This window comes from Stomoxys calcitrans, chromosome 4, assembly GCF_963082655.1.
Source record: "Stomoxys calcitrans chromosome 4, idStoCalc2.1, whole genome shotgun sequence".
Taxonomy (NCBI): domain Eukaryota; kingdom Metazoa; phylum Arthropoda; class Insecta; order Diptera; family Muscidae; genus Stomoxys; species Stomoxys calcitrans.
In genome coordinates this window covers 28,303,226-28,327,301 of record NC_081555.1, presented here as the reverse complement: position 1 = coordinate 28,327,301, position 24,076 = coordinate 28,303,226, and the positions used below count along the sequence as shown (strand labels likewise).

Here is a 24,076-nt window from a genome sequence, read left to right as displayed (position 1 = left end):
GTGGAATGTTCATGGGCAAAATTTGCAATTTGCATGGTGCTCAATATGACAAGGCGAGTTATAAGCGCCTTTAAATAACCAATGGCCGCCCTGATCCCGCGGCGATCGGTACTACCGATATGTGGTCCAAAGGACCACCTCCTCCAGACGGCATAGAGATCGTATAATATGCGGACGATTGTACGATCATGGCATCAGGCCCCCCACCCATTGATGACATCTGCGATAGGTTGAACGTCTACCTCAACGAAATTGCCTCATATTTCGCTGCAAGATATCTGCCACCAAATCTTCAGCCAATCTACAAATACTCGTGAGGTGAATACTGAGCTGACTGTGATGGTCAATGGAGAAATGATTCCGACCATCAAGTGTCCAAAAATACTTGGCGTCACATTTGACAGCTCTTACACATTCTCCCCACATGCCACAGCAATTTGCGATAAAGTCAAAAGTAGAAACAACGTCCTCTAGTCACTTGCTGGCAGCACTTGGGGTGCAGACAAAGAAACCTTGTTGACCACGTACAAAGCAATTGGCCGGTCTGTGGTAAGTTATGCAGCGCCAGTGTGGTCTCGTCAGTTTTGTGACACGCATGGAATAATATACAGATCTGTCAGAATGCCGCCCTCGAACTGCGACGGGCTGTTTCCTCAGTTCTCATGTGGATCACCTCCATCAGGAGACAAAGATCCTACCAGTGCGAAGACATAACTACATGCTGTCTAAGCAATACCTTTTGGGCTGTTATCGCAGAGACCATCCAAATCGTCATCTTGTGGATAGATATCCACTGCCCAGAAGCCTTAGAGTAGATCTACATGATCTAGAGCGTGAGTTTCAGAGCTACAAGAGAGAACCTCTAGATCAAGTGGCATATCAAGTGAGTCTAGACCACATTCATGTAGACACCATAGCAGATGCGGTAAATGGCTACCGGGTGAATGTATTCTTAGGAGAACGACCGCCTCCCATTGCACCTGAAGAAATTGACCTCCCCCGGCAAACCAGAGTAGTACTAGCTCAATTACGTTCCGGCAGATGTAGCCGCCTCAACTTCTACAGAGCAAGAATTGATGCCGACGTGTAAGATGAATGTCCCGATTGTAACCGCGGACCGCACGATACACGTCACCTGTTTAACTGCCAAGACAGACCCAGATCCCTGTGGACCCCATCTTAGTCGCAGAGTTCCTGGGCTGGGTCTTGACACTCAACAGAATCAAGCAGACGAAAGATAGAACACAACAAACTGCTACAACAACAACAACAATTTAAAAACATTAAAAAATAATTAAAAATAAAATAAAGTTAAAAAACAAAATTAAATTAAAGAAATAAAATTAAAAAACTAAATTAAAATAAAATTAAAAAATAAAAAATAAAAAACAAAAACATAAAACATAAAACAAAAATCAAAAAAATAAAAAAAAAAATTACCAAAAAAATAAAAATAATAAAAAAGAAAAATAATAAAAAAATACCAAAATTTAAAAATAAATAGCAAATATATTGAACTTTAAAATAAGGATAAAAAAAATGTTAAAATTAAAGAAAATGGGTATAAATATTAAAAAAAAAATATTCAAATAAAACGAAATATTAAAAATTAAAATAAATATTAAAATTAAAATAAATATTAAGATAAAAGATATATAAAAAATTAAAAAGTATTAAAATTAAAAAAATAAAATAGAAAAATATTAAAATTAAAAAAATATATACAAAAAAATTTTAAAATTAAAAAAAATATATAAAAAAATATTAAAATAAAAAAAAATAAAATAGAAAAATAATAAAATTAAAAAAAATTAATTAAAAAAATATTAAAATTAAAAAAAAAAAATATTAATATTAAAAAAAATATTAATATTAAAAAAAAATATTATAATTAAAAATATATATATAAAAAAATATTAAAATTAAAAAAATATATTGGGTAGCCCAAAAAGTAATTGCGGATTTTTTAAAAGAAAGTAAATGCATTTTTAATAAAACTTAGAATGAAATTTAATCAAATATACTTTTTTTACACTTTTTTTCCAAAGCAAGCTAAAAGTCACAGCTGATAACTGACAGAAGAAAGAATGCAATTACAGAGTCACAAGCTGTGAAAAAATTTGTCAACGCCGACTATATGAAAAATCCGCAATTACTTTTTGGGCAACCCAATATATAAAAAAATATTAAAATTAAAATAATATATAAAAAATATTAAAATTAAAAAAATTTTAAAAATAAAATATAAAAAAAAATATTAATATGAAAATTTTTTACCCAAATGATAAGGGGACAGAACACTATTACAACAACAAAGCGTTTCCTTTTCGCCCTTTTCGTTTGCAGCACTAGGGATGTATGCAAAGAAATCTTGTTGCATGCTTTTAGGCTAATGAACGGCCATTGGTAATTTATGCAGTCCCAGTGTGACATCGCCAGTTGAGAGTCATACTCCGCCTTTATTTTGACCGCAACTGTTACTCACCCAACATCCTGAGTTAGTTTTCATTTCTTTAAAAATAAACACTCGCAGCACATCATTTTAATATTTTTTAGGTATGTATTCATGTTTTGTTTTGTTTTTATCAAAAATAAATAATAGTTTATTTTAGTAGCTTATAATGGATCTTTTGCAAAATATTTACATATTCTTAATTGAAAATTTATTATAATTATTGTATTTTGTAATTAAAAGAAGAATGCACAATTAAATAAATAATAAAAAAAATAATAATGAAATGAAAAAAAAAAATAAAAAAATTTGGCTTCATTCAGAGGGGTGGTTGTTGGTACGAGTAAAGTATGGATAAAATCAAAAATTATTAAAAGATTCAACGCGAACGTTTCGAGGTGTATGAGGAAAAGGAAAGGAGCTCGCGCCTATGTATTTATGTATATATAATAAAAAATAACATTTGTATTTCGTTAACAATAAAAATATGAGCCAACAGTTGTTAAAAATTATAGTATGCCGTTAAAAAATTAAATAAAATTGTAAATCATAAATATGCAATACAATGCAATGCAAAGCGATGCACTTAAGTTTCAAAATATTTATAAATAGCTGTAACATAAGACATTATTTGAGTCCAATCGGGACGTTCGATTTGACACATATCATTGATGTTCTGCAAAAAAAGGAATAGAGAGAGAGACAATCATCCATGAGAATAAAAAACTAAAACACAAATGGGCAAAAACTCACCAGTGTTGTGGGTATACCAACGCTTTCAGCTGCCGCAAAGGCCAATGAGAAATTACGTCTTTTGTTGGCTGGACTTAAAGTATCATAAGGAATGCGATCCGGTAAATAGGAATGTAAAATTGCACAAAATGCCAAGCCATCATTCCAGGATGAACTGAAATTTGTGATTTCTATATTGCGATAACCGACAGTTTTATTTTGACACCATTTCAACAAAGCATTGCGCTTTGAACCACCATTCTTAGCCAGCATGTTCAAAGGATCTTTGCGTTCACCTTTAATTAGATTTAAATAGAGGAAGAAGTTATTCACCACAATTCTTAAAGAATATCTTACACTTCTTACCACTTAACAGAGATTTGGAAACATTGTTGAGACTGCTTATGTGTAAATTGGATACTACAGATTGTTGTTGTTGCTGTTCTCTTAGTGGGCCCTTGGTTGTTGCTGTTGTCAATGCTGGTACCATTGGTGTTGTAATATTATTGGGTGCTGCTGCCGTTGTTGCAGTATTTAAGCTGCCTATTAAGGGTGTAAGTCTAGAAACCTATTAAGAGCCAAAAAAAAAACAGTAGGAATTTAGATTAAAACATTAATTATGTTCGTCATTGTGAGCCTTACATTTTCAGACCAGTCTGGATTGTTCGTATTGGTAGTGACTAACGGTATAGCACTGGGTGTTATTTCTGGAGTACTACTACTATTTAAACTTGATGAAGAGCTGTAGCGAGACTCTGGCTCCTCTGCTTTAGCGGTCTAAAATAGGAAACATAAATAATATAAAAAAAGAAAGATACCAAATATATATGCACATACAATTATGTTTATGTTTAGGGCTTTTTATACAATAAAAATAAAATACTTTTCAATCAAGCCTTCAGCAATTTTTTGAGGAAAATCACATGAAAACACAAATATGAAATGGGTCCATTTTGAGTACTAGTAGAACATGTGGAGTCATGTCTACAGAACTTTTGTTGTTGTTGTAGCAGCGTGTTGTACGCTGAGGCGGCAGCTCTTGCCGTTGATGGATCTCAACGGGTCAATCCGGTATGTACAACCCGCTGCCATGGGCCATGTGATTGACAGAACTTTTGTAATCCAGGAAAATGTTATAAAGGGTTTTATAGCTTTTGTCTACATTCTACAGTATGACATTTAGCCGATGTGTTAGGATATTTGAAATTGGACCAATAAGCCTAAGGAAGGAATGCAAATTATAAACCCTCAATATGCTGATCTTGTTAAGAAAAGGAGGAGGGCGGCGGTAGGTGTAACAAATATGGGACCATCTAGCTATGTCCATGTCTCTGTTTTAATTACCCACTAGTTTCTTTACCCATAAATGCATAAAGCTCTCTCGCAAATTTTATTCAATGGTAAAAACTTTTCTACTAACTAGTGTCACTTCGTGGTACGTCGTTCGGACTCGGCATAAAGAACAAGGTCCCTTATTATTGACTAAAGACCTTAATCGGACTGCACTCTTTGATATGAGAGAAGTATCCCCTGGTCCTTAATGGAATGTTCATGGGAAATTCAGTAGTATTAATCCTTTATAAAGGACGATATACTGGGAGTGCGTATAATATAGACCAATATGCTCAATTTGTATCACAATTTGCACGATCATACTGTCGGTAGAGAAGACGATGCACGATGAAAGGAAGTAAGAAGTAGGTCAGTATAGCTTTTGGTATCATTTTGCAAGTGTGAGCTCGTAGTCCTATGTGTCCCGTACATAGGACTACGATCTCATTTCTGCAAAATCGGTGCAGCAAGTAGTGATAGCATGTGTATGGCATACGGGGAGGATGATGAGACGTTAAGGCATTTCCTATGTCATTGCTCGGCTTTCGCGGCTATCAGACACCGGCATTTAGATGAGGACAGACTACCAGACATAAACCAACTAAGGGACGTGATATAGAAAACAATTAGAAATGTTGTAAGTATATCGAATTTTGACGGTACTTAGTATAGTTGTTGGAAGTCAGAACAAAACAAAGACTTCATGCCAAATTTTGGTCAAATTGGGAAAAAATTTGCCAAAAAAAATTAAACCAAAAAAATATATAAATAGACAAGAGACAAAAGACATAGAAAATAATGAACATAGTTAAATAATATAAAAAAATAAAATTTAAAATAGAAAAAACAATAAATAATAGAAAAATAAAAAAATAATAATAATAAAAAAATAAAAAATAAACATAAAAAATAGAAAAAAAATAATAATAATAAAAAAATAAACATAAAAAATAGAAAAAAAAATTAAAACTTTAAAAATAAAAAACATTAAAAAATAAAAAAAATTTTCAAAAGTAATAGGGCATTAATAATACAAAAATGTTTTTTTGTTCGTTCGGCTTTAGTGCCTAAAGTCGAACCAAATGGAAAATCAGAAAAAACATTAAAAAATTAGAAAATTAAAAAATAAAAAAACGTTAAATATAAAAACATTGGAAAAAAATTATAAATAGTGTTAAGACATTAAAAATAAAACAAATCATTTTATATTAAAGAAACTAATATAAATTAAGAAATAAAAAACATTACAAATATATTAAATAACAAAAATCAGAAATAGATAAGCAAAAATAAGAAACAACATTAAAACATCAAAATAAGCTAAAACAATTAAACACACCATTAAAAAATAAAAAACAACATCCAAAAAAAAAAAAACAACATCCAAAAATAAAAAACAAAACTATAAAAAAAATAGTAACATTAAAAATATTAGAAAAAAAGAACTAAAAACAATAATAATTGAAAAGAAAAATTGAAAGAAACAGAAAAAATAATAAAAAATAAGAAGAAAATTATATTTAAAAATCATTCGAAAATTAAAAAGAACGACCGAATTTGAAAAAAAACAAACAGCAGAAATTGAAAAAAAACATCGAAAATTGAAAAAATTAAGTATTAAAAAAAATATGTTAAAAATATTAAAAAAAATATTAAAAATATATAAAAAAAATTTAAAAAATAATAAAAACATTAAAAAAAATAATAAAAAAATAAAAAATAATAAATAATAAAAACAAAAAAAAAATAATAAATAATAAATAATAAATAATAAAAACAAAAAAAATAATAAAAAAATAATAAAAAAATAAAAAAAATAAAAAAAGTAAAAAAATAAAAAAAAAATTAAAATTTAAAATTTAAAAGTAAACTAAAAAAATGTAAAAGAAAATAAAAAAAAAAAAATAAAAAGAAAATGAAAAAATAAAAAGTAGAAAAAAACAAATTTAAGAAAATAAAAAATAATAAAATAAAAACTAATACAAGAATATAAAAAACAACAGAAAAAAAGGAATTAAAAAAACAATTCAATAATTGTTATATTTTTTCAAGAAAGGGTTTACTCTTTGTTTTGACTCATTTGTTGGTGAAAGAAAATTTTGGAAAACCTGGCAAATCCGGTTGTACATAGCGGATTGAACCGATGGAGTTCTTCGTCGACAAGGGCTGCCGCCTCAGTGTATAACACACTGCTACAACAACAACATCAATATAACACATGATGACGACCTCGGCTAATATGCGAGGTGATGGTGTGCAAAGCAATTGTCGTGCTAGATTATTTGTGAAATACACTACTGGGTTCTTGGCTACCGACGAGAGAAGCGATATCGGTCTGTAAAATTCTCCTTTACTCGAACCTTTAGTCAGACAGTTACTGCTAGGTCACCAAAACTTGAATATGAATGCTTTTTAACGAAAGCTTCAATTCAGTATCTGCCCAATAAAATTTGGTTCCGATAGCCTTTAATTTATATACGATATTGAACCGATAACAGTGCAGCAAGCAATTTGTCAAGCACCATCTTTTGGCTGTAATTTGTATGCTTAAGCAACACCTAGGCAACGCAGGAGTAGAGTATCTGCCGAGAAGCCTTCATTTCTCGATTACTTTTAGACACATCTGCAGGTCGAGTAAAATACTACACTTTAATAAATCTCCTAACCAAAGTCGTAAAAATTATTTTAGCTCTATTCCCAGCTAGCTTAAGCATGTCCCTACTTCCAGCAAATCATCAAAACGTCTTCCTTCCCAATGATTAACCACTCACCTGTTTATTATTTTCTATGCTTTCAATTAAAGTTTTGACAGACAAACGTGAGTCTTGTCTTGAAAAGCTGCCTACTTTGCTGCGTCTCGAGGCCATTTCTTGTTGTACAGTCGATACTGTGTTGTACACTGATTGCTGTGTCTCGGTTTGTTGTTGTTCTATAAAACAAAAATAAAACAAAATATTCCTATTATAAGCAAGGTCTTAATTTTATGCATTTTCTTCTTTAGAACTTACGTTGTTTGTTTAATTTCTCAATTTGTTGTTCCAACATACGTATTTTCTCCTTTTGCGTCTTATTATCCAATACTAATTGTTCTCTAGCACTAAGGGCTTCAGTCTTAAAATCATTGGCTACCCGCACGGTCATCAGTAGATCCGATTGGAATTGTTGCCATTCTTCGGCTTCTTGTTTTCGTAATTGTTGCAAATCTTCCAGTTGCTGTTGGGTGTCGTTTAATTTACGTTCGACGTCAGCCAAATGTTTTTGCGTTTCACTCAGCAGTGACTGGAGTTGATTTTTGTCCTCCAAATGACATTTGCATTGCACTTGTAATTCACTTGTACTCTCGCAGAGTTGTTGGTGTTCGGCTGAAAGCTTATCCTTCTCCTGTTGAACTTGGTCCAGCCGGTATTCGAGATGGGAGAGGGCACATTTCGAATTGTTTTTGGAAACTTTGAGTTCCTCAGTTAAATCGGCAATTTGATCCTTGAGTCGCCTAACCTCGGCCTGACTGCGAGACCACTGATCTTGTATTTCGGCTACTTTTTCTTCCAATAAGTCTTTTTCTTTGCGCGCCGCATCTAAAAGATCACTAAGATCGGTTTTATCGCCTCGAGCCAGATCCTGTTCGAGTTCTTCAATTTTTGATTTGGCATTCTCTAGTAGGGTGGTCAATCGATTTATTTCGATTATACCATGTGATATTTCCTCTTTGGCTGCTTGCAGTTGTAGTTCCATTTGTTTGCGCTGAGAATGTTCCGCATCTATGGAGGACTCTAGCAGAGCAATGCGTTCCCTAAGGCGGGTTTGCTCTGCCGTATAGCTTTCATTGGTTTGCCTTAAATCTTGCAGTTCAGCATTGAGTTCCTCCTGCTTGACTAAGGCCGCTTCACGTTCATCTTGGGCAGTTTTGATTAGATCCATTAATTTCTTTTCCCTTTCCGAGGAAACAGCCTCTTCGGCGGTGTTTTGTTTAGCATCTCTTAGCAAAAGTTCTTGTAGATTATTGATTTGGGTGCGAGAATCGTTGAGTTTTTCAGTTTGCCGACACAACGACTGAAAGAGAACGTCCTTTTCTTCGGCTAAACGTTCATTCTCGGTTTGGGCATCACTCAATTGAGCCTGCAAATCGGATAGTTCCTGGAGAGTGGCTTGCAATTCTTCATTGGTCGAGTAATGGGTCTCTTCCATTTGTATGATCTTATCTTGCAGACAAGCTACAGATATTTCACTAGAAGAGGAATGCTTATCCCAGTCGGGCGTAAGGCAAGGTGTGCCACCATTATCATTGTCTGAGGACTAAAAACGAACAGTAATTAAAGTAATTAAAAGATATTAAAACGCTGGCCATCAATCAAAAAGCTAAGACATAAGGAATGCCTCCCAACTTACTGTCGGTAGTGCAATGGAGGCTGGCGCAGAACTATGTAGACGCTGGGAATCTTGTATGATTTGGTGCTTTTCCGCATCGGATAGCGGTGAGTTGACAACGTCTCTCAAACGGGTTCTCAACGACTCATTTTCATATTTCAAATTGGTGATTTCCAACTGATGCTTCTCTTGGGCACTCTGAAAATATACAACAACAACAACAACAACAATAACAATGAATCAACATAGATCACAAGTAATTGTAGATGCCAACAAAGGGAACGTGTGCCAACTGCATCAAGCAATTTCCACCACTAACCAATAAACTGGGGATCATGTCTGCCCAAAGGGATGTATTCCTCTGTATGTCAGTCTATGTAATAAAACAAAAACAATATCTTAACTGTTTGCTTTCCTCCCTTTGTTGTTGTTTGGTGTTTTTTTTTTTATCAGAAATCATTTGTTAGTAGTGGCTGTTTTGTTACCCCGCTTAAAGATTCTTGATAGATTTGTGGTCGATTGGTTGATTTGTTATTGAGCTGCTCGACGACAGATACGTTAGTTAGATAGATGGGTTAGGTTAGACAGACAGACAGACAGACAGATAAATGTAGATCTATATTTGCATTGATCTCAAATGAAATGTTTTCGTTTTGTGGTTTTATAACTGAATGAACATAACAAATGCGTTGCGTTGCATATTCTTCTCGAAGAGGGCAAAGAAAAACCATAGTACAACACATGCCTCGTTTTCATAGCATGTGCATTAAATGTCACAATTTTATTGATACCTAACTAGGTAGATAGATAGATAGAATAGAAAAAGTATTTTTCAATATTTCATGGTTGGAGGTGATGAATCATTGAGACAAGTCTCACAGTAAAGTGTTGTGGCGTACTTAAACCAAGAATTAGCAGAAGGACAAATAAAAATTATTAACACAAAAGTCTAAGGGCTTATATGGCTAGCCTAACAGACACAATTGAATAAAATATGATGAAGTGCAAAGAGGATTGAAATAACGAGAAATTGTTGTGCTCTCAAAGCATTTTAAAGCAAATGTCAAGCTAATAGGTGTCGAAAAAATTAATTAAAATCAAATCTACAGCAAAAAGAAAGATACACCTATTGAAAGATACGACTGTCGAAACCCTATATACATGCATTATGCCATATTTTCCTTCACGGCAAAGGAAATATTGCATACTTAGAAAATGCAAACGACGCAAACTGCATGCCATTGAGAGCAAAAAGAAAGGCTTCGCGGCAATAGTAAATAAGATGAATTGTTATTATAAAATTGTCTTTAATAAAGTAAATTTCGAAAATCTGCTAGCAATTATCTAAGAAATTCTCATTTATCTATTGGGTTGCCCAAAAAGTAATTGCGGATTTTTCATATAGTCGGCGTTGACAAATTTTTTCACAGCTTGTGACTCTGTAATTGCATTCTTTCTTCTGTCAGTTATCAGCTGTTACTTTTAGCTTGCTTTAGAAAAAAAGTGTAAAAAAAGTATATTTGATTAAAGTTCATTTTAAGTTTTATTAAAAATGCATTTAATTTCTTTTAAAAAATCCGCAATTACTTTTTGGGCAACCCAATATATTCACAAGCGCCGCCAAAAAGTCTATGTACGAAGTTCAAATCTTTATCTATATACAATTTATCTTTGTGAAGTGCTCACATTGTGTTGTTTGTTATCACCACAGAAAATTCCTGAACACTAATTCCTTACGGATATAATTTAAAAAAAGGGTTTCTATTATACCCTTCACCATAGGGTGAGGGTGTACTTATTTTGTCATTCTTATGGGGTCTTAGACCCCATAAACTATATACATTCTTTATCGTCATGACATTTTAAGTCGATCTAGCCACGTCCATGTGTCCGTCTGTCTGTCAAAAGCACGCTAACTTTCGAAGGAGTAAAGCTAGGCGCTTGAAATTTTGCACCAATACATTTTATTATAGTAGGTCAATCCCATGGCAGCCGGTTGTACGTACCGGATTGACCCGATGAAGTCCTTCATCGGTAAGGGCTGCCGCCTCAGTGTACAACACACTGCTAAAACAACAACAACAACATTATAGTAGGTCGGTTGGGATTGTAAATGGGCCAAATCGTTTCATGTTTTCATATAGCTGCCATATAAACCGATCTTGGGTTTTTTCTTCTTGAGCCTCTAGAGGACGCAATTCTTGTCCGATTTGGCTGACATTTTTCACGTTTTGTTTTGATATCACATCCAACTACTAAGCTAAGTATTGTTCAAATCGGTTAATAACCGGATATAGGTGCCATATGAACCGATCATGGGTCCTAACTTATTGAGCTTTGATTTGGATGAGATATTGATTTTGCTGTAATTTTGTACGTGGTGTTTTGGTATCACTTCCAACAACTGTCCCAAGTATGGTCCAAATCGGTTTTTAACCTGGTATAGCTGCCATATTAACCGATCTTGGATCTTGAATCCTTGGGCCGCTAGAGAGTGCAATTCTCATCCGATTTGGCTGAAACTTTGTTTTTGTTTTGTTTTGATATCACTTCCAACAATTGTGCCGAATATGGTTCAAATCGGTTAGTAACCGGATATAGCTGCCATATAAACCGATCTTATATCTTGACTTCTTGAGCCGCTAGAGGGCTCAATTCTCATCCAATTTTTGCATGAGGCGTTTTGTTACGTGCTAAGTATGACGCAAATCCGTTCATAACCTGGTATAGCTGCCATATAAACCGATCTGGGATCTTGACTTCTTGAGCCAAGAGAGAGCGCAATTCTCATCCGATTTGGCAGTATTTTTGTACAACGGCTTCTCCCATGACCTTCAACATACGCATTCAATATGGTCTCAATCGATCTATAACTTGATACAGCTCCCATATAAACCGATCTCCCGATTTTGATTCTTGTGCCTCTACAAGGAACAATTCTTATCCGAATGGACTAATATAATCGAATCGGACTATAACTTGATATAGCTCCTAAAGCATAACAGTTCTTATTCATTATTTTTGTTTGCCTTAAAAGAGATAGCGCGCAAAGAACTCTACAAATGCGATCCATGATGGAGGGTATATAAGATTCGGCCCGGCTCGGCCGAACTTAGCACACTCCTACTTGTTTTTAAACTCACAATGCCACTTTTCAAGATGATTTGGTGTTGTATCGATCCAACGATTTCAAAATTAAATAATTTAAAAATCGGTTGTCTCCTTCATGTGAGAATAGACAAAAGTTTCTTGCCTGAGAAATGTTCTATGAGACTTTGCTCTCGCAGAAGCTCAGTATGTTAGATCATCAGCTGATTTGAAGTGAGCTTGAAACTATGTACGTGTTCTCAAATGAGAAAAAGAATTATTTGTGGGGTGACGTTAATGTCAAAGTATAAAGGATAATAAATGTGGAACAATATCACAAATGGTCCCAAAAACGATACATCGATAGAAAAATAAAAACTTGAGTGAATGTTGTCAGAGGAAGAAATATTTGTTGGATGAAATGAATGTCAAAGGTTAAATGCGTGTGAAACAGATCGAATATGACCCCGAGATGTTGAAAGTAAATTAAACAAGTAAAAAGGCGTTAAGTTCGGCTGGGCCGAACTTTGGATACCCACCACCTCGGGTATATACGTAAACCACCTTTCATCAAAATTCGGTGAAAATTTCATACCTTATACTCATATACCTCATACCGATCTGAACTATATACGACACGGATGTCGAAAAGCCGAACATAAGTCACTGTGTCAAATTTCAGTGAAATCGGATTATAAATGCGCCTTTTATGGGGCCAAGACTTTAAATCGAGATATCGGTCTACATGGCAGCTATATCCAAATCTGGACCGATTTGGGCCAAGTTGCATAAACATGTCGAAGAGCCTAACACTAAGCACTGTCCCAAATTTCGGCGAAATCGGACAATAAATGCCTCTTTTATGGGCCCTAAACCTTAAATCCAGAGATCGGTCTATATGGCAGCTATATTCAAATCTGGACTGATCTGGGCGAAATTGAAGAAGGACGTCGAAGGGACTGACACAACTCATTGTCCCAAATTTTAGCAAAATCGGATAATAAATGTGGGTTTTATGGGTCTAACACCATAAATCGGAGGATCGGTCTATATGGCAGCTATATCCAAATCTGGACCGATATGTGCGATATTGCAGAAGTATGTCAAGGGGCTTAACTTAACTCACTGTTCCAAATTTCGGGGACATCGGGCAATAAATGAGCATTTTATGGGCCCAAAACCATAAATCAAGAAATCGGTCTATATGGCAGCTATATCCAAATTTGAACCGATCTTGACCAAATTGAAGAAATGTGTCAAAGGGCCTAACACATCTTACTGTCCCAAATTTCAGCAAAATCGGATAATGAATGTGGCTATTATGGGCCTTACACCATAAATCGGAGGTTCGATCTATATGGCAGCTATATCCAAATCTGGACCGATCTGAGCCAAATTAACGAAGGATGTCGATGGGCCTAACACAATTCACTGCCCCGAATTTCATCAAAATCGGATAATAAATGTGGCTTTTGTGGGCCTAAGACCCTAAACCGGAGGATCGGTCTATATGGCAGCTATATCCAAATCTGAACCGATCTGGATCAAATTAAAGAAACATGTCAAAGGGCCTAAGACAACTCACTGTCCCAAATTTCAGCGAAATCGGACCATAAATGTGGCTTTTATGGGCCTAAGACCCTAAATCGGAGGATCGGTCTATATGGCAGCTATATCCAAATTTGGACCGATCTGGGCCAAATTGACAAAGAATATCAAAGAGCCTAACACAACTCACTGTCCCAAATTTCAGCGAAATCGGACCATAAATGTGGCTTTTATGGGCCTTAGACCCTAAATCGGAGGATCGGTCTATATGGCAGCTATATCCAAATCTGGACCGATCTGGACCAAATTAAAGAAACATGCCAGAGGGCCTAACACAACTCACTTTCCCAAAATTCAGCAAAATCGGATAATAAATGTGGCTCTTATGGGCCTAGAACCCAAAATCGTAGGATCGGTCTATATGACAGCTATATCCAAATTTGGACCGATCTGAGCCAAATTGACAAAGGATGTTAAAGGGCCTAACACAACTCACTGTCCTAAATTTCAGCGAAATCGGACCATAAATGTGGCTTTTATGGGCCTTAGACCCTAAATCGGAGGATCGGTCTATATGGCAGCTATATCCAAATCTGGACCGATCTGAGCCAAATTGACAAAGGATGTCGACGGGCCTAACACAACTCACTGTCCCAAATTTCAACAAAATCGAATAATAAATGTGGCTTTTATGGGCCTAAGACCCTAAATTGGCGGATCGGTCTATATGGGGGCTATATCAAGATATAGTCCGATATAGCCCATCTTCGAACTTAACCTGCTTATGGACAAAAAAAGAATCTGTGCAAAATTTCAGCTCAATATCTCTATTTTTAAAGACTGTAGCGTGATTTCAACAGACAGACGGACAGACGGACGGACATGGCTAGATCGTCTTAGATTTTTACGCTGATCAAGAATATATATACTTTATAGGGTCGGAAATGGATATTTCGATGTGTTGCAAACGGAATGACAAAATGAATATACCCCCATCCTTCGGTGGTGGGTATAAAAACTTGAATAATTACATTTTCTGGAGGAAGCGTTAGGTTATGTAAAGTGGCCTTTCGATTTGACTTCTAAACCCCCAGAATCTGCAATTTTTATCCGATTGGGTTGACATGCCCGTAGTGTTTCGTTACGACTTCTAACAGTCGTGACAAGTATGGTCAAAAATCGGTTTATAACCTGATATAATAGTTTCTATATACAGCCTCTTAGCATGCCAACCAAAGCTAATAGCATAAAATGTTGAAACACGAAAAAATATCAGTTTTGGTTCAACAGAGATTTTGTCCTCAAAAAATGTTCTTACATTGGAAACCTAAAAGTGAGCTTGTGATTCATTCAAATTTCAATGAAAATCTAATCATAAAGCTACAAAAGGGTAGTGTTGTCAGATTACGGGGAAATTTTCCCAAACAGGGGATTTTTTTAAGTGATTGGGGAAACATTTTCTTATTTGGGGTAGGGGGTTTTAATGGGGAAAAAGTAAAAATTGGGGATTTTCTAGGGGAAATTTCATCAGCATAACTTGAAAATTAATTTTCTTGAGTATAGGATTTTTTTTTTTTTTGTTTAGTACTGGTCGATACTCTCGGGTAAGGTGTGATTAATTAGAAAGCATGTTCATCTACACTGGTGTTTACGGTAGGAATGTATCTCCCAAGAAATTGTGAGAAATTATGCATTAATATATAGACATGGGATTTAGTCTATCAGTAGGCATGGGCTTTAGTTCATCGTACTGGAAATGCTTCCAACAAATTAAGCTCGGCAAAGGTAGCGGCATTCAAAATACAAAGATGACTTTTTATAACCACCACCATTCAATATAATCTAATCTAGTCATTCCGTTCGTAACACCTCGAAATATTGATATGCGATCTATTCATGTTCGTCCCTCCGTCCGTCGGGGAGTGAGTCATGGTTCAACGATTGAAGCTATCTCCTTGAAATTTTTGGCCATTTGCAAATGTGCCACATCGGTTCAGATATCGATATAGCTCGCACATAAAGTGGCCTTTCGATTTGAGTTCTAAACCCCTAGAAACAGCAATTTTTATCCGATTGGCCTAACTTGCACGTAGTGTTTTGTAAGACTTCTAACAATCATGGCAAGTATGGTCAAAATCGGTTTATAACCTTATATAATAGTTCCTATATAAACCGATTACAACTATCTCCCGGTTTTACATCTTGACAATGACAAAATGAAAATGAAATCCTTTGGTTGTGAAAATAAAACTTAAGTTTTTTATATAAAAATGTTATCCGTAATTTTTTTTAGGGGATTTTCTTAGTGGGAAAACATTTTAATTGGGGATTTGGGGATTATTGCCACTAGAGGTCGCAATTCTTATCCGATTGGCCAGAAATGGTCCAAATTGATTCATAGCCTGATATAGCTCCCATATTAATCGATCTACCAAATTGACTTATTGAGCCTTTAGAGGGCCCAATTCTTAACCGACTTGGCTGAAATTGAACGGTTGATTTGACTATTTGAGAGACTTCCGATTTGCCTGAAATTTTGAATGTGGAATTTATTTATGACTTCTAACAGACATGACAAGTACGGTCCATATCAGTCCATAACTTGATAGAGCTATCATATGTTTGAAATCCATTAAAATAACTTGTGGCATGCTACAATATGCACTTTTATATGTTTTGGACGACTGAATTATTGGCGAATCTCTCGCTTATGGCGACTCCTCTTTATTCCGTTCCCTGCGTTTCCCTTAGTTTTTGTCATCTTATTTTCGTTTTTCGTTCTACTGATATTTACCATACTATAGTGGATCTCTGTCTTTATTCTACGTCTTGTCCTATACTCTAAGGCGAACTCAACGGATCTAAGGTCTCTCAATGAAAAGACTAGCAATTGAGGTTGCCAGTAGCCTTCAACCTTATCTAATATAAGGTTGGAAAAAGGGTGCTCCAATAGCATGTCCATGCCAATAAGTATAACAGGGACTAAGACGCCCGAACCTTTTCCTTTTAATTAATTCATTCTCAATTCTTGGGGAGCTCGGTACGGCCATTGGTAACATTTTCAGCATTTACCGTTATAACCTAACTTACCGTCAAGTTTTCCCATGAACATTCCATTAAGGAACAGTGGCAAACTTCTCACATATGAACGAGTGCTGTCTGATTCATGTTTAAACTCATTGATAAAAGAACTTCTTCGAACGACGCGCCGCAGTGCAACACCTCTTTGGGGAGAATTTTTTACATGGCTTCTATGCATGGCAAAGTACCCTTTAAATGTCGCCAGCATAAAGAAAAAAAATTCGGATGTTCTTGTCAGGATTAGAACCCTTGACGTTCAGCGTCGTAGACGGACATGCTAACCTCTGCTAACGGTGGCTTAGCCCTAATGAATCCTTCATTCATAATCTGTATGTCTATCGGGAAAATCATAATCATTGCCTAATTGGCGTAGCTCTCGTTCTAACGTTTATGCCAAGTCAACAATTTAATTAAACATTTGTAAAGTCCTTGTATTGTTTTCCCTTCATGACCTTCGTAGGCAGCTAGAAATACGAAAAATTACGATATAGGTACCACTTCAATCATTACATAGAGAACCCTGTTCGCATGCTCCCAACCAGAATTCATCCTAAAGCACTTAAACTTATAAAATCTTTATACTAACGAAACATTACTCATGGAATTGACCAATCCTAGTTTTGTTCGTAAGCAGGCTGGTTAAAAGTTCTCCCCAGTGGACTAACACAAGGTTCGATGGAATGTCTTCCTGTTGGAAGTATTTTATGTCTGATACTAAAACGCAAAGCCAACAAAATTAAATGGCCAAATCAATTTTTAAGATTGAATTTAATGGCATAGGTTTATGGGTTAGGTTGAAAAGAGGGTACGGAAATTAATCCGTCTCATGACACTATGGACACACGCCTAAGCCAGTAATCGGCTTGTTGTGCGCTCTAAATGCTTAAAAGTAACATCGAAAAAGAAATTTTAAGTCAGGAATCCCCTGCTGCTTACAAAATCTCTCATTGTTTTCCATACCACGCCCTTTGTTGGTTATGGCCGGTATTGTGTCGCAACTTAGTGCCGGTACCTGTAAGCTGCGTAAGCCGGACAATTACATAGGTAGATTGGAGAAAAATTCCTGCAGCGAATGTTTCCCTAAAGCTGAGCTATCTACAATGACTTAAATCTTATTTAGAGCGAAATATTGCTCTTCTACTTACAAACAGTTAAAACGTAATTCTAAATAAATCTCCATTTAAAAAAGGGATGAGCTTTACCTTTCTATCTGGGGCCGAATTACCGCATGTGATCGAGTGCGTACTCTTGCGAATGGAATTTCATGTCGAATTTAAGGGATGTTATACCACTTTTATACCTATTGAAATATTAAATTTGTTATAAAATATGATCGATTTAAAAATTCGCGTCCTTACATTTCATTCACGTTCAAAAAAATATATATAATTCACAATAGAGGGATTTCGAACGATTTTACTCTTTCACGTATGCGTTCTAACATTCCATTCCATTGCATTCACGTTCAATAAAAACATCATTCACAATAGAGTTTTCGAACGATTTTACTCTTTCAAATAGCCCGCGTTCAACCAACTAACTTTAAATGACTTGGGAAAGTTTTTTTTAAACTTCCTTTACAATTCAAGTCCATTTATACACTCTAGTGGGACCATTAAAAAACATCATGGAATTGTATATGGGGAAAAGTTGGCATACTTTGATAAATTCATCATTACAAGCTTACCTGCATTTTCACTAAATCACTTTTTAGTTTGGTTACTTCGTTTTGATACGGCAACAATTCTGTGACTCGTGATTCTGCCAGCATTTTATCACGAGCCAAACGATCCAGTTGGGATTGCAACTCTTGCATTTTAATATTTGAAGCCTACAACAAACAAAAGAATAGAGGAAATATGTTAATACACACCAAAACAAATAAAAATCTTACAAACACCAACTCTATGACCATACCTCTAGAATTTGTTGTTGTTCGTTGTTGATAAACTGATAGCTGGCTGCTGCTGCGGCAGCCATAAATGCAGGATTTAAGGCATACAAATCATTGGCGGAAGTACCAGCAGCATTAGCTGTCGTCGCTGATATGGCAGGGTTAGAGTGTGATGTTGATAACGAGGTCGCAGAGCCCGGCTGAACGGAAGAGCTTTGGGAACCTGGTGCCACAGCAGCCATTGAAGACATTACTACATCGCCGCCTACACCCGGTGGAGGAGCAACAACCGTTGGTGCAGTGCCTTTGGGGGCAACTGGCAAAGGCTTTGGTTGTTTTTGGCCCTTTTTCGATGTACCTCCCTTACTCTTTTTGTGGGGTAAAGTGTGAGCGTGTTGTCCAGCTGCAATAGCGCCAGCGTTGGCTTGTGCCAATTGATTCGCTTCCAAACTATGATAGCTATTATTCAAACGATCATCGCCCACATCAACACCGCGTTCACTCGATGAACCTTCTATTTGCACAATGGGGGGATTCTGGGCATCAGGATAAAATTTCGTTGATGTTGCTCCTGCTCCAGCCTGTTGCTTTTTATCCTCGTTCTCGATGGCAGTGTTCAGAGACTGGGTTGATTGGGATTTGTTGCGATTGTTGTTACTACTGTTGCTGCTGCTGGAATGTTTAGACGAGGACTGTGAGGGGGTTTGCCCTCTGCGAAACAGTGATTTCAATTTAATCATTTTGCCAAATTTTTAGTATTGTTGGTTGTAATTATGGACAGAGTGTCGTTGTAGTTCTGAGAAATTCTTGTACCAATTTCCCCAAGGTGGTTCGATTTTTTTTATATTGCTCTCTTTTTTTTATAACAAAAGACGAATTTTCGAGTTTGACGAAACACTTTTCTTTCTAAGATCGTTGTTGTTCTTTTTATAAAATATTTCGATGGTATGGTTCATTACACATTTCCAGTTCATTTTAGTTCATTTGTAGCGACTTTTGTCTATTTTATTTCCATTGAGAAATACCTATATAAATTATGTTCACTGACTGGTTGCCTGGCTCTAGCATTTTGTGTGTTACTTAAACAAATCAGCCCGTGATAAAATTTAACAAATTATCCCCCTCAACAAATAAGACGCGAAAGAAATTTCAAAACGCAAGAGGATTTCACAAAATCTGTAAATCTGTTGACAAATTTATTGGAATATTGCCGTTGTCTTGCTAGCAGTCAACACGAAGGAAGAAAGAGAAATCGAATCTTCTCATACTCTAGCCACTTACTCGATCCCATTCATCATGTAAAATAAATGTCGGGGGAAATGAGAGGAATATGAAACAGACAGTTGAAAACAAGCAGCAACAGCGGACGGAGGCACACAACGAAACACCAACGTGCTATGCATTTCAAAATGTGTTTCCCCCTCCCCCTCCTTTTTAAGATGCAATATAACATATGTATGTAGGTACATATTTTTCATTTTTCGTAGAGGAATTAAAAACTAAAAGATAATGAATGCCGGATAGAGAAAAAGTGATAGATGAAGAAAAATTTTATTGCTTGATGCTTATGAGAAACAATTCGTAACATTCGAACAACCACAAATCCAACAAAAGTCATAAAGATCATTATCAGCCGGCAGAAAAGCCACAAAACGAAGAGTTGAGTAGTAGAGATTTTTTCTTTGAAAAAAAAAAAAACAAATGTCCAACCTGTGGAAGTTATGTACAAAACTCAAGTGTGTTTAAAGAATATCAAAAATTCTAAATAGTAAAGGCGCTTCCATTAATCCAATAGTAAAAATAAAATACTATATAAACCGGGTGTGCGATTTAATCCTAACCTATCCTTCAAGATTCACTAATATAAGGTTGTCACTTGAGAAAACATAAAGTGGATAGTCCCCCACGAACAGCAATAAGATTGTCGAAATGTGCCTATTGTGAATGTTAATAAATGTCAGTAAAATTGTTTTTTCTCTGACAAAATGCAGCATAATGCACATCCACACACTATTTTTTTTCCTTTTATTTTTTATAATTATTTCTTATTTTTTTATAATTATTTTATTTTTTTTTAATCTGGCTTGAAATATTTCAATTTTGTATAGGTATTTAATTAATTCAATTTAAATTTTAACGTGAGCAAACGCACTTAATGACGAAAATTCAAAAACAATCCCATGGCTGCCGGTTGTACGTACCGGATTGACACAATGGAATCTTTCATCGGCAAGAGCTGCCGCCAACAACAAAATTCAAAAACTTGCGTGTTGGCTGCCGCAACCTTATTAAGTGTATCCTGATTTTTCCTTATTGTTTTCCTATATACCTTTCCTTATTTTTAATCTTGTTAAGAAATTTTTTCTTCAATAATAATTTGTTTGTTTTCCACCATAAACTGCAATCAAAGGCAAAACAAAATATTCTGGCAACGCCGCCAGAATTAATTGAAAACTGGTATCTCCACTCTCTCTTTCTCAGAGAATCTATTATCTACTTTTTATTAACAATCCTAGGTGTGATTATAAACAAAACGCAAGTGTTTTTTTTTATAATTAGAGATATTGGCAAAAAAAATATTGTGTAGTCACAGCAGCATGTCTTGCTGCCTCATAAGGAATGTAGACAAGACAAAAAGTACATAAATTAAAGACTAACTTGTTTGGTTAGATAAAGCGATAAAACCAAGTAACGTCATTTCTACGACTTGCGACTATTGCTTGCGTGTTGTTGCTTAAAAGCTTATCTACTATCTTCCATGCATGCATGTGTGGTTGGTTGGTGGGGTAATTGTATCACATGTAAAACGCAATTACTCATTGCCATCGCAGCACAGCACAACACAGCAATAAGGTGATGAAGGAATAGTGAAAAATAGAAAAATACAGAACGACGAAACGAGGAACGAATATAGGGAGGCGCTACATACTCGTGCATTGAATGAGAGTGAGTGACCAACATTATTTAAAGGGAACACATTTCAGTTGGTGGGCTGCAGCATTGGGATTTGAGTTTTCAATGCTAAATATGGTTGTCATCTGTTCAGTTTGAATGTTGGTTGCTTAAGAGCCTTCCAAAATATTTTTTCACTCGGTTTCGGAGAAACTGTTGCTTTTACTTTTTTTTTGTGTAATGCTTCAAATAAACTTCCTGTCTAACCAAAACTTTCCAAAGAAATATTGTTTTTCTTCTTTAACTAATATATTATTATATGTATCACTTTTTTTTAGCACTAAAAAGATTGAGTTTATTTTGCTCTTAACACCATTTTCAGAGAATCGTTTTTATGACATTTTGTGAATGTAGGTTGTATAATTTAACATATGATTTCATTGAACTTTGTTAATTTTTGGATGTTTCAAATTTGAAACGGCCTCTAAGATGCAGCAATTACGACTGATTGTCATTGTAGTTGTTTTCTCAAATTTATAAATAAAATTGGCTTTTGTGTTATTGCATGCATAATTCATAAATTTTTGATTATTGTTTAACTTAATTTGACGCGTCACATTAAATTGAACAACACTGTGTTTTGTTGTTTTTCTTTTCATTTACTTCAATAGCACACACACACACTCCTACAAAGAATACAATGAGTTCAAAAGAGAACGAGAGAGATGGCCTTACAAAAGACGTTTTTCTTCATCTCTCATACGCGGGCATCAAGTAACACCACACATAGATATGAGGAGACACTGCAGTGTAAACGATCATGAGTTATGTAGTTAATTGTGTTACAAAGGTTGCCACTGTTATTGAAATCGAAAAAAAACCTATACAATCAACCAGCCAGTCAGTCAGCATCCACATAATTAATGATTGACATTTAAATGACACTTGGGGTATGATTTAAATAAATATGTGAAGTTGTGTTTTGTAGCTTTTTCATTCATCATCTTTCACAATGCAATAATTAATTTCAGGCCCCCGAGGAAAATTTCATAATTTCTTTTGTAGCTAGCACTTTCATTTGGAAAAAGAGAAAATATTGGCAGTATTATCTATATATATTGTAACACACAAAAACAACGAATACAGCAACCGATCGCTTTGTAGAAGTTTTGTGGGCAAAGAAAAGCCAACAAAATTTCACACAAACTCCTATTTACTGAGGGACACAACACACACACACAAACACAAAATCAACCGCTCGATCAACCCGCCGCGCCAAACATCCGACCAACTTCGCTCGTACGATGAACATGAAATAAATGCTTACTAGAGTTCAAGCACAGCACACACCGGTGTTGTGAGTGTTGGTACAGGCGAACCAAAAAAAAGGTACCTTCAAGGCCAAACAAGTAGATGATTTGGTACTATTTAAAATCAAAATTGTAATGGTTTTAAATGGAAAAGAAAACGAAAAATAAAAAAAATTATGAAATTTGAGATAAATTTGTCGACCTAAATAAAAAACCTAATACGAAATAGCTAGAATTTGGATTTTGTTTTTTAGAGAAAAGTTTGTATGGAACGATTCCTTAATATCCTCGCATTTGTTAAGTTTTTAGTACGATTTTTATTTCTATCTTAACTTAATCGAATTAGAATTGATACCATTAGGTGAGCAAAATGTCAAATCACAGGATATGGCTTCTATGTAGTTTTTTTTGAACCGATTCGGATCATTTTCGTCGTGTATGTGGTACGACAATCTCACTCTAAAGGCCCAGGGGAGCAACATTAGGGGAGCTGGTCCCACAAAAACCGAAACTGGTACAAATAATAGATGGCACAATTCGAGAATGTAGTTGCGCACCACTGATACACAAACACACATACACAGCCACAACACAGCGTTAACTTCGTCAACAATAACATTAGTAGCTCTCTCACGTGAGCTAATGAAGCAACAACGTAAATGAAAAAGAGGAAAATGAAAAAGATAAAAATTAGCAACAACTTCGTCATATAAAAGGAAGAAAATACGAGAAGAAAACAACATGTAATGTAATTCTACAGCAACAACTACTATTTAGGCAGGTGGTAGGGGACAACACCCCTACAAAAGAAGCAAGCATAACACATAATTATGCCAAACCTGAAGACAATGTTATAAACCTGCAAAACATTAGAAAAACACCCACAAAAAACTAACCTCAAACTGACTAAGGTTCTACCAGTCCTAGGAGGGTTTTTATGCACCTTTACTCTGAAAAAGTATAAAACGTGGGGGTGGATACAAAACAAAATAAACAAAACCAAATATGAAAAATTATCTTATTGCCCCTTTGACGTAATATGATCAAGAGACCGGTGTTCTCTTTTAGCTATAGAGTGACAGAGATCGAGAGAGATAAATGAACAAAGTCCATATTAACAGCAGAGAGCTTACAAATTCAACATGCAACACAACATTCACAATAACTATCTACAAATTAACATTCACATTGATTGCGTACATATGGAAAGCTTTTTTTTAATGTGATGTGTAAATGACTAAAGCAAAATTTCAAAGCAGCTTTTTAGGAGGAATATAAAACAGAAGAAAATTGCCACAGTGTCTAGATCCAGTTGCAAATACTAAACTGTGTTGGTGGGAGGGGCAGTAAATTTTTTTGTGAATATAAAGATCCCCCCACTTT

At 35.2% G+C, this 24,076-nt stretch overlaps 1 protein-coding gene and 1 long non-coding RNA gene across 8 annotated transcripts; one reads left to right on the top strand and one right to left on the bottom strand.

Moving 5' to 3' along the window:
• Nucleotides 1-2,598: 2,598 nt before the first annotated feature.
• LOC106082107 (cytospin-A) lies at nucleotides 2,599-22,697 on the bottom strand. 7 transcript variants are annotated; one of them, XM_059366599.1, is made up of 10 exons: nucleotides 22,620-22,697; nucleotides 18,515-19,516; nucleotides 18,285-18,428; nucleotides 8,903-9,079; nucleotides 7,525-8,809; nucleotides 7,288-7,445; nucleotides 3,827-3,961; nucleotides 3,551-3,752; nucleotides 3,206-3,480; nucleotides 2,599-3,128 (listed from the first exon to the last, which is right to left on the bottom strand). In XM_059366599.1, the coding sequence occupies exons 2-10, from the start codon at nucleotides 19,229-19,231 to the stop codon at nucleotides 3,039-3,041; spliced, it is 3,183 nt and encodes a 1,060-aa protein (XP_059222582.1). In that variant the 5' UTR covers nucleotides 19,232-19,516; nucleotides 22,620-22,697; the 3' UTR covers nucleotides 2,599-3,038. The 7 variants fall into 7 exon arrangements, with proteins under 7 accessions (XP_059222582.1, XP_059222583.1, XP_013099891.1 ...); XM_059366600.1 differs by having other exon boundaries at nucleotides 22,624-22,695; XM_013244437.2 differs by having other exon boundaries at nucleotides 22,513-22,693.
• Nucleotides 21,099-22,703, top strand: LOC106082108 (uncharacterized). The gene is made up of 2 exons (XR_009397960.1): nucleotides 21,099-21,437; nucleotides 22,055-22,703. It is a non-coding gene; the product is annotated as an uncharacterized LOC106082108 (long non-coding RNA).
• The last annotated feature ends 1,373 nt before the right edge of the window (nucleotides 22,704-24,076 follow it).

What these genes read in the sequence shown, in the direction of transcription:
- LOC106082107 (XM_059366599.1), bottom strand. Translation starts at nt 19,231, where the DNA reads ATGATTAAATTGAAATCACTGTTTCGCAGAGGGCAAACCCCCTCACAG. An exon ending in AACAACAACAAATTCTAGAG is followed by an intron (nt 18,429 to 18,514) that starts GTATGGTCATAG and finishes TGTTTGTTGTAG; the next exon opens with GCTTCAAATATTAAAATGCA. An exon ending in GCATAGAAAATAATAAACAG is followed by an intron (nt 3,962 to 7,287) that starts GTGAGTGGTTAA and finishes TTCCTATTTTAG; the next exon opens with ACCGCTAAAGCAGAGGAGCC.